This window comes from Hippocampus comes, unplaced genomic scaffold (genome assembly GCF_001891065.2).
Source record: "Hippocampus comes isolate QL1 unplaced genomic scaffold, H_comes_QL1_v1.1 scaffold105, whole genome shotgun sequence".
Taxonomy (NCBI): Eukaryota; Metazoa; Chordata; class Actinopteri; order Syngnathiformes; family Syngnathidae; genus Hippocampus; species Hippocampus comes.
Genome location: NW_017806235.1, coordinates 611,651 through 626,925, shown reverse-complemented (window position 1 = coordinate 626,925; position 15,275 = coordinate 611,651). Strand labels below are relative to the sequence as shown.

The following is a 15,275-nucleotide window of genomic DNA, read 5'->3' as shown; positions in this document are numbered from 1 at the left end:
AAAAATAGCAGCAGTTGCATTGCGAAATTGGCCCAAAAAGGGGGGGGGGGGGTGTATCTTAATAAAACTAAATGAGGAAACTGCGGCCACCCATGTGCCCAAGCCCAACAAATTTAATTTGGAGATGCGAAAAACGACTGATACAGTATTACTGAAGATTATTGTTTTTAGAAAGTATAGAGTGTCAATGGTACGGCCTAGGCTAGGGTGAACCAATGCTACGTTTTCCAAGTGTTAGCATTTCCGCCTCTCAAAACACCGCTGTCATCAACAGACAATCAACCTGACTATTTTCATCCAAAAGGAATCTATTTGAGGTTAAAAAGAGGATGGCGTCGTTCATCCTGACAGAGCAGAACAACACTCTTCGAGTTCCGCTCCACGAGGGGCTTAAGTGCTGTACTTGAGACCCAGTGGGGGTTTAAAGAGACAGCGACGCTATCAGATATCCACTTGGACACTCAGGGCCCATTAAGCAGCAGCAGCAGCATCCAATGTCATGCTACATATCCATTTTTTTTTTCCTATTGTGCAATTGAACCTAATGTGTGGGGCCAGTGACTGTGAAATTTTTCTTTTTGTGCACATTTTTGTCAAATTAGTAATATTTGAAAAGAACAACAAAAAAAAAAAATCGATCATGCCATGACCACAGCCAAAAAAAACATGCAAATACCAGCACGTACACCCAAACAATTTACATTTCAATGAAACACAGTCTCAGGATTCTTTTCCAGGAACAATAATGGTTCTCCCATTTTCAACACAGAGTACCACCTCAAATAAGCCTTGGCTCTCCAAGTACCACCATGGAAAATCTGGTTGAAAACAGTTTTAAAGAGAGAAATGCAAATGCAACGTACAGAAAAGTGAAATATAACCGAACTGTGTCATGGATTAAAAACAAACAAACAAAAACATTGAAGCCACGGTCACATGATGCAGTTTGAACGGTGAATTCATTTCTTCTTTCGCGTACCACTCGAGGAAGCATGCACACTCACATAGAATCACTGCCTTAGGGGGGAAAAGAAATCATTGCCAAGCAATAACAAATGTCATTCATTTCAGGCATTTTTAAATGATATGCAATACATTTTCCCCTAAAAAAAATGCTAGTAAATCATGTCTGTAAAAAAAAAAATAAAAAATCCAGTTAATAATGTCCATATTCCCACACAGGCGAGAACATCTGGGTCATTCCAGAATTTTTGACAAACAACTCGTCAATGTTCTGATTTTCTGCGACACTTTCCTCGATAATGATAGCAATAATAAAAGACAAATAATAGTTGCTTAAGTCCCAGTAAAGGAGCACAGCAGCCTATCCCAGCTGTTTTTGGTCAGTAGGCTGAACTGGTTGCCAACCAATTGCAGAGCACGATGTAAATAAGTGAAGAAGAAAAAAAAAAGTCTTATTCTGATCATATACAGAGCAGGGTTGTATGAGGAAGAGAGACATTCAATCGAGGCTAACTAGGTTGTGAAAATTAAATTTGGTGATTGGGAGGTGGGACAGGAGAAAAAATCCATTTTGGGGGGTACTCTAGACTGAGTGGGTATTTTTTAAATTATTTTTAAGCATTGTTTTGTTAGTTTTTTTTTGGTTTTTTTTTTAGATTTGGTCTCAGGCAAGTCAGTTTATGCAGAAACTGCATGTTTTATTATTTTGTGTGGAGATTATTTAAAATGTGATGGGAGGGATGTAAAATGTCCTCCCATGTTACAGGATATTTTTACAACTTTTCCCTTCAAAATAAGAAACAAATTACAGCCTCACCAATCATGTCTATCGAATTAATCGGAAATAATGCCACACACGTTTTACAAAAAATCCAAACATTTCTGTGAACGACACATATTTATATTTTTCTCATGAAACAATGATGTCAACATTTAGTATCAATCACTCATGACAATAATGCACATTAGGAAAACCCTAATATCTATTAAATAAAGTGCATATATTTTTTTTTTCTCTCGGGGAAAAAAAAAATCAATCAACCCTGTAAATAATGCCACATAGGCAAACGGACATAGGAAAAATGTATAAATTATTCACTTGGAAAAAAAGATCCCAAAACCTCTTATCAAATCTTATCAATTATGAATTAAAATAAATTATGCCAATAATGCCATGTAAGGGGGATGAAAATTTACATTTGTATGGGTGGAAAAAAATGCATTTATACATTCTCCCTTTGGAAAAAAAAAAAGCCAATCAACAACGTCCACAAAAAATTAATGGCAAAAATCCTATAAAGGCAAATAGAAATGCAAATACTGATACATTTTACCTTGAAAGGAAAAAAAAAAAAAATTGAACCTAATGTGTGGGGCCAGTGACTGTGAAATTTTTCTTTTTGTGCACATTTTTGTCAAATTAGTAATATTTGAAAAGAACAACAAAAAAAAAAAAATCATAATGCAAAGAAATGCCTTCCAATTCAGTCTGGCTGATGCCGGGATGGCTTTTGACTTCGTGGGAGGTGTTTGGGAGCACTGGAAATGAGCCATAATTTCCAGTTGCTGCATTTGTCCTGAAGCTCAAGCGAAGTTCCAGTAAAATGAAGACGAAACTGACAGGCCTGACAGTCACAACGTGCACCTGGTGATAAACGGATGCAGAAATGAGGGCAAAAAAAATTTCAGGTTAAGTGCAGGCCTCACAGGCCGTCATCAATCAGGCCTTTGTTGACACAGCGTGATTTATTGCTTTAAAAAAAAAAAATCGATCATGCCATGACCACAGCCAAAAAAAACATGCAAATACCAGCACGTACACCCAAACAATTTACATTTCAATGAAACACAGTCTCAGGATTCTTTTCCAGGAACAATAATGGTTCTCCCATTTTCAACACAGAGTACCACCTCAAATAAGCCTTGGCTCTCCAAGTACCACCATGGAAAATCTGGTTGAAAACAGTTTTAAAGAGAGAAATGCAAATGCAACGTACAGAAAAGTGAAATATAACCGAACTGTGTCATGGATTAAAAACAAACAAACAAAAACATTGAAGCCACGGTCACATGATGCAGTTTGAACGGTGAATTCATTTCTTCTTTCGCGTACCACTCGAGGAAGCATGCACACTCACATAGAATCACTGCCTTAGGGGGGAAAAGAAATCATTGCCAAGCAATAACAAATGTCATTCATTTCAGGCATTTTTAAATGATATGCAATACATTTTCCCCTAAAAAAAATGCTAGTAAATCATGTCTGTAAAAAAAAAAATAAAAAATCCAGTTAATAATGTCCATATTCCCACACAGGCGAGAACATCTGGGTCATTCCAGAATTTTTGACAAACAACTCGTCAATGTTCTGATTTTCTGCGACACTTTCCTCGATAATGATAGCAATAATAAAAGACAAATAATAGTTGCTTAAGTCCCAGTAAAGGAGCACACCAGCCTATCCCAGCTGTTTTTGGTCAGTAGGCTGAACTGGTTGCCAACCAATTGCAGAGCACGATGTAAATAAGTGAAGAAGAAAAAAAAAAGTCTTATTCTGATCATATACAGAGCAGGGTTGTATGAGGAAGAGAGACATTCAATCGAGGCTAACTAGGTTGTGAAAATTAAATTTGGTGATTGGGAGGTGGGACAGGAGAAAAAATCCATTTTGGGGGGTACTCTAGACTGAGTGGGTATTTTTTAAATTATTTTTAAGCATTGTTTTGTTAGTTTTTTTTGGTTTTTTTTTTAGATTTGGTCTCAGGCAAGTCAGTTTATGCAGAAACTGCATGTTTTATTATTTTGTGTGGAGATTATTTAAAATGTGATGGGAGGGATGTAAAATGTCCTCCCATGTTACAGGATATTTTTACAACTTTTCCCTTCAAAATAAGAAACAAATTACAGCCTCACCAATCATGTCTATCGAATTAATCGGAAATAATGCCACACACGTTTTACAAAAAATCCAAACATTTCTGTGAACGACACATATTTATATTTTTCTCATGAAACAATGATGTCAACATTTAGTATCAATCACTCATGACAATAATGCACATTAGGAAAACCCTAATATCTATTAAATAAAGTGCATATATTTTTTTTTTCTCTCGGGGAAAAAAAAAATCAATCAACCCTGTAAATAATGCCACATAGGCAAACGGACATAGGAAAAATGTATAAATTATTCACTTGGAAAAAAAGATCCCAAAACCTCTTATCAAATCTTATCAATTATGAATTAAAATAAATTATGCCAATAATGCCATGTAAGGGGGATGAAAATTTACATTTGTATGGGTGGAAAAAAATGCATTTATACATTCTCCCTTTGGAAAAAAAAAAAGCCAATCAACAACGTCCACAAAAAATTAATGGCAAAAATCCTATAAAGGCAAATAGAAATGCAAATACTGATACATTTTACCTTGAAAGGAAAAAAAAAAAAATCATAATGCAAAGAAATGCCTTCCAATTCAGTCTGGCTGATGCCGGGATGGCTTTTGACTTCGTGGGAGGTGTTTGGGAGCACTGGAAATGAGCCATAATTTCCAGTTGCTGCATTTGTCCTGAAGCTCAAGCGAAGTTCCAGTAAAATGAAGACGAAACTGACAGGCCTGACAGTCACAACGTGCACCTGGTGATAAACGGATGCAGAAATGAGGGCAAAAAAAATTTCAGGTTAAGTGCAGGCCTCACAGGCCGTCATCAATCAGGCCTTTGTTGACACAGCGTGATTTATTGCTTTATCGTTAAAATGAATTGCTTTTTTTTTTTTTTTTTGACCTGGCCAAACAGGACCCATTTTATTTCATGTAGCGTATGCCAAGCGGACATTTCAACTCTCCACAGGTCACGCAAAAATTAAGAAAAAAATGAAAATATCGATGCATAATTTTTTTCCTTTTCTGAAAAAAAAAAAAAATCCAAAAAAAAACCCAGCACTTAAAAAAAAAAAACATGTCCATTAACCATGTCACTCTAGGAAGTGGTGGGCTTGAATCTAAATTTAGAATGAATGCAATTTAAAGATACTTTTTTAAAAACATAAAAATAACAATTCCAATCAACCAGGTCAAGAATCAAGAATCATTTCAATGAAGCACAATAAAAATCTCTACTAAGAAAAAAACCCTTGCGAGACTAATAAAGGTTTTTTTTTCTTATCTTATCTTTTCTGTTGAGAAAAAAAATTAAATAAAATAAATGCCATGGAGTCATAGCAATAATTGATACCCATCAATCATGCCAATAATGCTCAACAGTCAAAGATAACTCCATTTCGAAAACTACAACACGTTTCTTTTTATTTTCTCTTGAAAAATAAGACAACCAATTTCCAGTCAATCATGCCACATAGCACCCCCTCCCCCAAATCGCCATTTCTATAAAGCACATCACATATTCACACTTTTTTTTTCTTATTGGAAAAAGAAACGTCCATAAATGTCGATGTAATAGAGTAGCCTCCATATTTTGAGATTATTTACCTCGAGGAAAACAAAAACCAAAAACCCACTGCCAGTCAATCATACCAATGATTTGATAGACAATAAAAGTTAGTACCATAATTAGTTTTAAACATTTTCCATTTCAACATTTTCAACACAGAGTACCACCTCAAATAAGCCTTGGCTCTCCAAGTACCACCATGGAAAATCTGGTTGAAAACAGTTTTAAAGAGAGAAATGCAAATGCAACGTACAGAAAAGTGAAATATAACCGAACTGTGTCATGGATTAAAAACAAACAAACAAAAACATTGAAGCCACGGTCACATGATGCAGTTTGAACGGTGAATTCATTTCTTCTTTCGCGTACCACTCGAGGAAGCATGCACACTCACATAGAATCACTGCCTTAGGGGGGAAAAGAAATCATTGCCAAGCAATAACAAATGTCATTCATTTCAGGCATTTTTAAATGATATGCAATACATTTTCCCCTAAAAAAAATGCTAGTAAATCATGTCTGTAAAAAAAAAAATAAAAAATCCAGTTAATAATGTCCATATTCCCACACAGGCGAGAACATCTGGGTCATTCCAGAATTTTTGACAAACAACTCGTCAATGTTCTGATTTTCTGCGACACTTTCCTCGATAATGATAGCAATAATAAAAGACAAATAATAGTTGCTTAAGTCCCAGTAAAGGAGCACAGCAGCCTATCCCAGCTGTTTTTGGTCAGTAGGCTGAACTGGTTGCCAACCAATTGCAGAGCACGATGTAAATAAGTGAAGAAGAAAAAAAAAAGTCTTATTCTGATCATATACAGAGCAGGGTTGTATGAGGAAGAGAGACATTCAATCGAGGCTAACTAGGTTGTGAAAATTAAATTTGGTGATTGGGAGGTGGGACAGGAGAAAAAATCCATTTTGGGGGGTACTCTAGACTGAGTGGGTATTTTTTAAATTATTTTTAAGCATTGTTTTGTTAGGTTTTTTTTGGTTTTTTTTTTAGATTTGGTCTCAGGCAAGTCAGTTTATGCAGAAACTGCATGTTTTATTATTTTGTGTGGAGATTATTTAAAATGTGATGGGAGGGATGTAAAATGTCCTCCCATGTTACAGGATATTTTTACAACTTTTCCCTTCAAAATAAGAAACAAATTACAGCCTCACCAATCATGTCTATCGAATTAATCGGAAATAATGCCACACACGTTTTACAAAAAATCCAAACATTTCTGTGAACGACACATATTTATATTTTTCTCATGAAACAATGATGTCAACATTTAGTATCAATCACTCATGACAATAATGCACATTAGGAAAACCCTAATATCTATTAAATAAAGTGCATATATTTTTTTTTTCTCTCGGGGAAAAAAAAAATCAATCAACCCTGTAAATAATGCCACATAGGCAAACGGACATAGGAAAAATGTATAAATTATTCACTTGGAAAAAAAGATCCCAAAACCTCTTATCAAATCTTATCAATTATGAATTAAAATAAATTATGCCAATAATGCCATGTAAGGGGGATGAAAATTTACATTTGTATGGGTGGAAAAAAATGCATTTATACATTCTCCCTTCACGAGCAAGCTTCGCGCAAGCTTGATAACAATCCTCATCATTTCAATCAGGTGTCTTGGAACAGCGAAGCATCTAAAATGAGCTCGATAGGGGATCTCGAGGGCCGGATATTGGCATCACTGGATAGGACGCAGCCTTTCTCTTAAGGGTTCTAATTTCAAGATAGCTACATGGACCGTATTAGCTTACCCCTAGTAGAAGAAAAAAAAAAAAAATCCAAAAAAAAACCCAGCACTTAAAAAAAAAAAACATGTCCATTAACCATGTCACTCTAGGAAGTGGTGGGCTTGAATCTAAATTTAGAATGAATGCAATTTAAAGATACTTTTTTAAAAACATAAAAATAACAATTCCAATCAACCAGGTCAAGAATCAAGAATCATTTCAATGAAGCACAATAAAAATCTCTACTAAGAAAAAAACCCTTGCGAGACTAATAAAGGTTTTTTTTTCTTATCTTATCTTTTCTGTTGAGAAAAAAAATTAAATAAAATAAATGCCATGGAGTCATAGCAATAATTGATACCCATCAATCATGCCAATAATGCTCAACAGTCAAAGATAACTCCATTTCGAAAACTACAACACGTTTCTTTTTATTTTCTCTTGAAAAATAAGACAACCAATTTCCAGTCAATCATGCCACATAGCCCCCCCTCCCCCAAATCGCCATTTCTATAAAGCACATCACATATTCACACTTTTTTTTTCTTATTGGAAAAAGAAACGTCCATAAATGTCGATGTAATAGAGTAGCCTCCATATTTTGAGATTATTTACCTCGAGGAAAACAAAAACCAAAAACCCACTGCCAGTCAATCATACCAATGATTTGATAGACAATAAAAGTTAGTACCATAATTAGTTTTAAACATTTTCCATTTCAAAAAAAGAAAAAAAAAAAATCATTGATGACAATCACCACTGTCAAACAATCTTATCAATATTGCCACACAGCTCAAACATGACATGTTTGCACCGATGGTCATTAATCATGACAATAACGTCGCATTCTTTGGGATACAATATTATAATAATAATAACATTATTTCATGTTAAAAATATGATGCAACCATCAATCACATCAAAAGCAACGTCAATCATTATTAATGCTGCGTGGGCGAAAAAATAAATACAAAATACAAAATCAACATGGCATTGAAAACAGTCCATCATATCTTGTCGTGCCAACATGTCGCTCATCGCTTCACTTGTTGACATCCACGCAGCTTTTTCCTCATTCGCTTAAATCAATAATGTCATGTCGGCAGACAGCAGGTCACCACAGGACAGACACCGCATTTATCCTACCAACATGTCTGTCATGAAGCGGGAAAGAAAAAAAAAAAGAAAGAAAAATCGCATCTTCTGGGAAAGCGAAAGAGAAATTAACTGGGGTACAAAGGTGAGGCGCTTTTACAGAAATACGACACCTGGCGAGACGGCCCCCTTTTGCCATTATAAAAAAGCCTCGCCCGCGCAGGTAAAACACACACACACACCATCAGCTTGCAAGGCGAACACACAGGTGAGCAACACGCACACTCACACACACACATAGAAAGCAGCATTTTATTGTGTTGAACTTTTATTGTTGTTTGTTTGTTTGTTTTTACAAAACGCTGAGTTTGACAGTGGTGTTAACTTATTTATACACTTGTATGACTGTGGCAAATGTTAACATGGCAAATGTGTAACTGATTTTTGAACCTATGACTGTTAAAATGACAAAAAAAAAATAGCGTTTGGTTAATTAATTTTTACACTTGTGCGCTACACAAGTTAAAATAAAATGGCTTAATTAAAAAAACATGTTCACCAGAGTTAGATTTTAGAACTTTTTTAAAACCTGTGTGTCATTGAAAAATGTTACAACGGTGCATGCATAGATAATTGATCTTTATAGTGAATAATTATACAGGTAATAATATAACATTGATAATAATAATAATAATAATAATGATATTAATAATAAGCGGCACAGTGGTCGACTGTTTAGCATGTGGGCCTGACAGTGCAGAGGTGCAGAATTGATTCCGGCTCTGGCCTTCCTGAGTGAAGTTTGCAGGTTCTCCCGTGCCTGCGTGGGTTTTCTCCGGGTACTCCCGTTTCCTCCCACATTCCAAAAACATGCGTGGCAGGTTGATGGAACACTCGAAATTGTCCTTAGGTGTGATTGTGAGCGTGAATGGTTGTTCGTCTCTGTGTGCCCTGCGATTGTCTGGCAACCGGTTCAGGGTGTCCCCTGCCTACTGCCCGAAGACAGCTGGGATGGGCTCCAGCACTCCCCGCGATCCTTGTGAGGATCAGCGGATCGGAAAATGGATGGATGGATAATAATAATAATAATGCATCAGATTAACCGGACACTCAAAGCGTTCACAACGGTTACCTTATTGTTTAACTTTTATTAATGTTAAAAATCTGTTTGAGAGTGTGGTGAACTTATCTTTACACTTGTATAACTGTCAGGAAGTATCAAAAAATGAGTTTGAGGGTGTGGTTGAATTATTTCATATAAAGCAAGTTGACATTTCCTGCCCGTCAACATCAAGTGTTTCCTTAAAGCAATGCGAGCGTGTCCAAAGGTTCGCAGGTGAACAAATAAACGTGTTACCCATTGACTTTATTATTCCGATTGCAGAATCGCAGCCTTAAATCGATCGAGTGGCAGCATGCGTTTCGACACACCACTCATCTTCTTGGTCTTATCTTGCCTGAGTCTGGCAATGGCACAAGGTGAGGAAAAAAAAAACAACAACAACAACAGCAACACGCCAGCTGTTTATTATTATTTTATTACGGTGACACGCAACATACCACAGGAGATAAAGTGAAGGTTAATGAGGGTTTTTGTTTATTGCCCGTGTGGGGCGAAGGGAGGACATGTCCTCATGGAGCCTTCATTACACCGACTGGAATCCACTTGTGGATTGGGAATCGATAGTAAACGGTGAACGCGTTGTCGCTCATATCGCGCTTTTCTACACCGTGACCTCAGTCATCTACTGATGACGCAGCATCAGGAGCAACTGCTACTTTTCTGATTTTAAATCTTGTTTTACAAGCCGTTCGGTGTCCTTTGTTGATCCAACGCATGTTTATTTTTCGTTGTTTCAGTGTCGTACGACGACTGCTGCCTGACGTACGTGAAAGAGCTCGGCAAAAGGACGCAGGCGCGTGCGGTCAAGTACAGAATTCAGGAGACGGACGGAGGCTGCAACATCCGCGCTGTCATGTGAGCGAGCACACCCGTGCGCAGTCAGCTGCGCGCAAACGTGCGCATGTTCCCAATGTAGCGATCCGTTTTCCATTCCGCTTAGGCTCATTCGGTAAAAGTACTGGGGCGGGGGGAAAAAAATCAACCCCCCAAAAAATTGTAACCAAAAAAAAAAAAAAATTATTTAGAAAAGTTTTCATTCAGGAAAAAACTTCTTATTACACTCATTTTGGGGCGGTTGTCAAATAGCGAAAATGCCCACCGAACAAATCTGATGCATACTTCAGACGCATGTTTTTTTTTTTTTCCCCCCCCTCCAGGAAATACTCTATTATCAAAATTTCAAAAAGTGTAGATCGTCCACTGAATGCCTTCTTTGGTCTCGTCCTTGCAGCTTCACCATGTGGAAAGGCCGCGTGTACTGTTGCGACCCGCAAGATACGTGGGTGCAGGAGCTGATGGCCAACATCGACAAGAAAGCCGTCAAACACGTCAAGAAAACCGCCCCAAAGGTCTTTTACCGTTTTCATGACGTTTCTCGTTATTTACTTTATGTAGTGCATCGTAAATCTGAGCTTTGTTTGTTTGTTTTGTTTTTTTTTTACAGCGCCAAAAGAGTCGCTTGATCAGCTGAGTGAGGCCTCACCCTCCTGGAGAAAAAGGCAATCGACGTTTTGACTTTCACTGTTGACTTTTTTTTTGCATTCACTGGACTTTTTATTGTGACGACGCGTGACCATGATGTGACGAAACAGTGTTTACGTGCAAATGGAAACCATAAAATGTGAATCTGAACTGTGTGTAGCATGAGCGCTTGCTTAAACATTGTGACAATAAAACTGCTTAGCCATTCAAACTCGGTGTGGTTTATGTTCATGTGTATTTACTTAGTTATAAAGTTGTCGAAGGATACGGTGGTGTTATCTGTCCGCATGTTTTACTCCACCGCTTGTATTCAACAGTCGCAGCCATCAATGCTAACCGTTAGCATGCGAGTGGCATTTTGAATTGTTGGCTCGTTACTTCTAAATATGCAACGTGTGTAATTCTCTTTGTTTTATTTTAGTGTGAGAGTACATTTTCAAGTGAGAGGGGCAGTTTGACGCCTCTTTTTTTTCATGAATTGTTCACTATTTGCCAAACTGCCTCTTACGCTAAAGTTGAATTGAGCTCACTGTCACCAGAAATCGCTTGTACGTCAAGGCTGCGAGCTCTTGAATAGCTGCTAAGTGCGGGGGGGGTTACTCATAAGTCCAGTCACCCTTGCCATTATGTTCATATTCTAATTCAAAATCCATCCCTGTGGGTGGAGCCCGGGATCATGAAATCAATTCTTTGCTTCTGTTCCTTTGGATTTCGTGTGTTTATTTGATTTTTACAGCCTATCAAATAAACACTGCGCTAAATGAAAAAAAAAAAAGCATGCGGTGCTTACATGACGATACAAACCGCAGAGGTGCGTTCGTCCAGCCGCTTGAGTCTGTTGCGCGTCTCCGTCATGCGCACGTAGCCGCAGCCCATCGCTTCCGCCGACGTCCTCCTCTGGACTCGGTGCAGCAGGATGCGGTAGGCGCCAGTGACGGGGCTCCTCAGGCCGGGCCCGTTGTCCAGGAGGTGGCGCTCCGTCACACGGCGGGGACGGGTCTCAGCAGGCCCCGGATGACCTCCCCGCAGGGGGCTGGAACGTAGGAGGGGATGCTGTAGGAGCCCTGCAGGATGCAGCGCCTCAGCCTGCCCGCGTTGGCGGCTGCGAAGGGCATGGCGGCGGTGGTCATGAAGTAGAGGAGGACGCCGAGCGCCCACATGTCCACGTGGCGGCCCACGTAACCCGAGCGCCCAAAGAGCTCGGGCGCGGCGTACGGCAGGGAACCGCACAGCACGTGCAGCACGTCGTCGGGGCGGCACCACGCGCTGAAACCGAAGTCGCCCACTTTGACGCAGCAGGTGCTGGTGAAGAACACGTTCTCCGCCTTCACGTCTCGGTGCACGATGTTGCTGTCGTGCTGCCGCAAGAGGAAATGAGGTTAGGGATCGCAAAGAAGAGTTCAGAAGTGGAGCCAAAGTCACTCTCCTACCCCAAAAAATTTTTAATGACAAAAAATGTTTTATGATGATTGGATTGTTGTTATTATTATTATTATTGCTGCAATTATTTATTAAAGCAAACCAATAAAAAATAAATGTAATAAAAACAACAGTAATACAAAACCCTAAATAGTAATCATTAAACCACACCAGATCACGATAAATATGATATATAGTATGCAAAAAATATGAATTTCATCAATATAAAATCATACCAAACAAAATTAAGAAACGATTTACTGAAAATCCAAATACAAAATGATAAAGGTTCTTACAACAGCAGCAGCAACAATGATAATAATTAAAAAAAATTATAATAATAATAATAATAATTATTATTATTATTAATTTATTATTATTATTATTATAAAACTGATCAGAAAGTAAGGAAAAAATAGAGCCAAAACCTCCCTGATCTTTTTAATAAAAGAATTATGATAAATAGTAAGACAAAAACATTTTTAAGAAATGTATGAAGTCATCATAATGTTCATGTAAATACTCATTAAAAAGTCATTTTTACAGATACTAGGAAAAATGTCCAGAGCAGACAAAAAAATATGCTGAATACAAATAATGTGAATAAAAAGAAAATATGATGGAAAAATACCTTAATAATTGTGTCGTCTTTATAGGAGCCCAACTCATAAATAATTTCGTTAACTTTCACTATATTGTTGATACAACTTTTGATATCACTTTAATGTAACCGTTTCCCAATCTTCATGACCTTTCTTTGCTTAGTGACAGAGAAAAACCACATCTCATACCGAATACGCACGCTCATCACCTCATCAAGAAAACCCGATTTGCATCATTTCTCGCGCATGTTGGAGGTTGCGCGCCGACACTCACCATGTGCTTGACAGCGGCCAGCAGCTGAGCAAACACCAGCTTGCTCTCCATGTCGGAGAGGCGGCCCCGAGTGCAGATGTGGGAGAACAGCTCCCCGCCGCTGGCGTACTCCATGACCAGGTACAAGCGCTTGGAGGTCTCCACCACCTCGTAAAGGCGAACGACGTTTGGGTGGGCCAGCTTCTCCATGCATAAGATCTCCGAGGCCAACAGCGCCTGCGAGTGCTTGTCCAGGCGTGCCTTATCCAAGACTTTCACCGCCACTCTCTCTGCGACAGAACAAAATGAATTCACCCACCTCCTCCAATGCCTGAATTTAGCGAAGCCTGCCTCACCTTTGGTCAAGTCGTGTATACCCAGTCGGACACGAGAGAAGTTCCCCGATCCAATCTCCCCTCTGAGCTCGTAGAAGCCCACCCGCCGTCCAAATGTGAGCTCATCCATCACCCTTTGTGAGTGGCTCAGGTCGTAGGACGCCTTGGAGAACGCCGTGTGCCGCGCCACCTCCTGCTCGACTTTGATCTCCTTCCTGTCCGGCTTTTGGTTCGTCTCTGCCGTGTTCCGGGATGCCCGTTTGAACACTTTCTCTGGGTGTTGTCTGCGGCGACCCCCTAAAAAGAAGGAGGATATACAGTTGAACCCACAAAACACAAATTCGTCACTTTCCACGCACTTACATTTTTGTGTGTTCTTCTTGTTGCGCTCTGTGTGGCTCTTGTTGTTCAAATACATGACGACTAGCCCATATAGGAGTCAGGTCGCAGAGGAGTTGATCTAAAAACGTCCACATGCGTGAGACAGCACTCTCAGGTGACGTTTCCCATATCTCGCTGCTGCCGTCGCTGCTGTGGCGGGATCATATAGTGGCCCGTAATGTCCCAAGGGCTGTAATCCGGGCTCCTCCCACGCAGACAGACCACAGACGGGCTTTGCAGAAGCTTTCAAACATGAATGCGAGAGCCTGTAAAACACAACAGTGGGATTATCCATTTTGTCGTTAAGATGCGCTGCGAGCGAAGGGGTCATGGCAGACTGACAGTAAGAGTTGCTCCTAATTACGTTTAATTGGTCAATTTTCACTGTGGAAAATGCCAACTTAAGTTAATACGATCCTGGTGGCATTTTAACATATATTTATCTTTCGACAGCACTTATATTTAATCCTTTTACTACAGTGGACAGTTGATCATTTTATCAGGTTACAGGGAGCATGAAAGGGTTAAGTGCCCTAGCTTTAAAGAATTACAATCATCTTCATCTTCAAAATAATTTAACAGGAGCCCCGTCACAGACGCACGGTCATTGGCGCAAGGCGGCCTCCAATTGTCACATGCAAGGCCGACGACATCATCCACAAGGGGAGATCTTGCGGGTTAACCCGCCAATCCCATGAACAGACCATAGCGTGCGTATTTCTGCTTTTGTACTGTTCAGGTTATAATTGTATTTATTTCTATAATTTTAAGTCACTATAACATTCAAAAATGTTCTCCTAAATTTGCACAAAGGGAAGTCATTTATTTGCTCATCGACGCCATTGACTTCTTCCCTTAGGTCGCATGAATAGAATTTCAAGAAAGTGTCCTTCCCAGTCCAAATCGTAAGCCAGTGACAATGGTGACACAGTGACCCAGACACAAGACAACATAACACCAGACAGACACACAACCTGACTCCAGACAGTCTACGTGTCACTGGACTGCAAAGACCTGATCACCTCTAAGCTTGGTACACATTGCCCGGCGGATAATCCGATCATCTCCAGCCTGGTGAGCATGTCAGCACGTGATGATGATGACGCTGCAAGTTTGTGCAGATTTGAACATCATAATTCACAATGACACTAACGCGCAGGCCTCGACAACGGAGTCCCCAGAAGGAGCCCTCGCAAGCACTACTTCCAAGGAATCCAGGAAGATTGGGTACAGTATAGTTACAACTGTCACCTTTACATTGAGAATCACGTCTTTTTGTTTATGTATTAAATTTTCATGATTCAAAAGATAGCATGCTAGCATACATGACAGTGCCCCACAAAATTTGCCTCGCAACAAAGCCAGGAAGGAGAATCTGAGCAATTTTGCTGCAAAGCTGCTCCTGTTAT

General features: G+C 39.3%; 3 protein-coding genes across 3 annotated transcripts in view; 1 reads left to right on the top strand and 2 right to left on the bottom strand.

Moving 5' to 3' along the window:
* Positions 1-8,437: 8,437 nt before the first annotated feature.
* On the top strand, positions 8,438-11,087 carry ccl25a (chemokine (C-C motif) ligand 25a). Its single transcript, XM_019856612.1, has 5 exons — positions 8,438-8,539; positions 9,656-9,750; positions 10,132-10,249; positions 10,626-10,743; positions 10,839-11,087. The coding sequence occupies exons 2-5, from the start codon at positions 9,687-9,689 to the stop codon at positions 10,863-10,865; spliced, it is 327 nt and encodes a 108-aa protein (XP_019712171.1). The 5' UTR covers positions 8,438-8,539; positions 9,656-9,686; the 3' UTR covers positions 10,866-11,087.
* Positions 11,088-11,845: 758 nt separating this feature from the next.
* LOC109507281 (serine/threonine-protein kinase NIM1-like) lies at positions 11,846-14,152 on the bottom strand. The gene is made up of 4 exons (XM_019856611.1): positions 13,849-14,152; positions 13,507-13,782; positions 13,172-13,440; positions 11,846-12,234 (listed from the first exon to the last, which is right to left on the bottom strand). The coding sequence occupies exons 1-4, from the start codon at positions 13,901-13,903 to the stop codon at positions 11,857-11,859; spliced, it is 978 nt and encodes a 325-aa protein (XP_019712170.1). The 5' UTR covers positions 13,904-14,152; the 3' UTR covers positions 11,846-11,856.
* LOC109507306 (serine/threonine-protein kinase NIM1-like) overlaps positions 13,909-15,275 on the bottom strand; it is a 3,817-nt gene continuing 2,450 nt past the window's right edge. The window contains exon 4 of the mRNA XM_019856636.1: positions 13,909-13,945. Within this exon, the coding sequence (XP_019712195.1) occupies positions 13,909-13,945 (37 nt within the window). The remainder of the gene's footprint in view (positions 13,946-15,275) is intronic.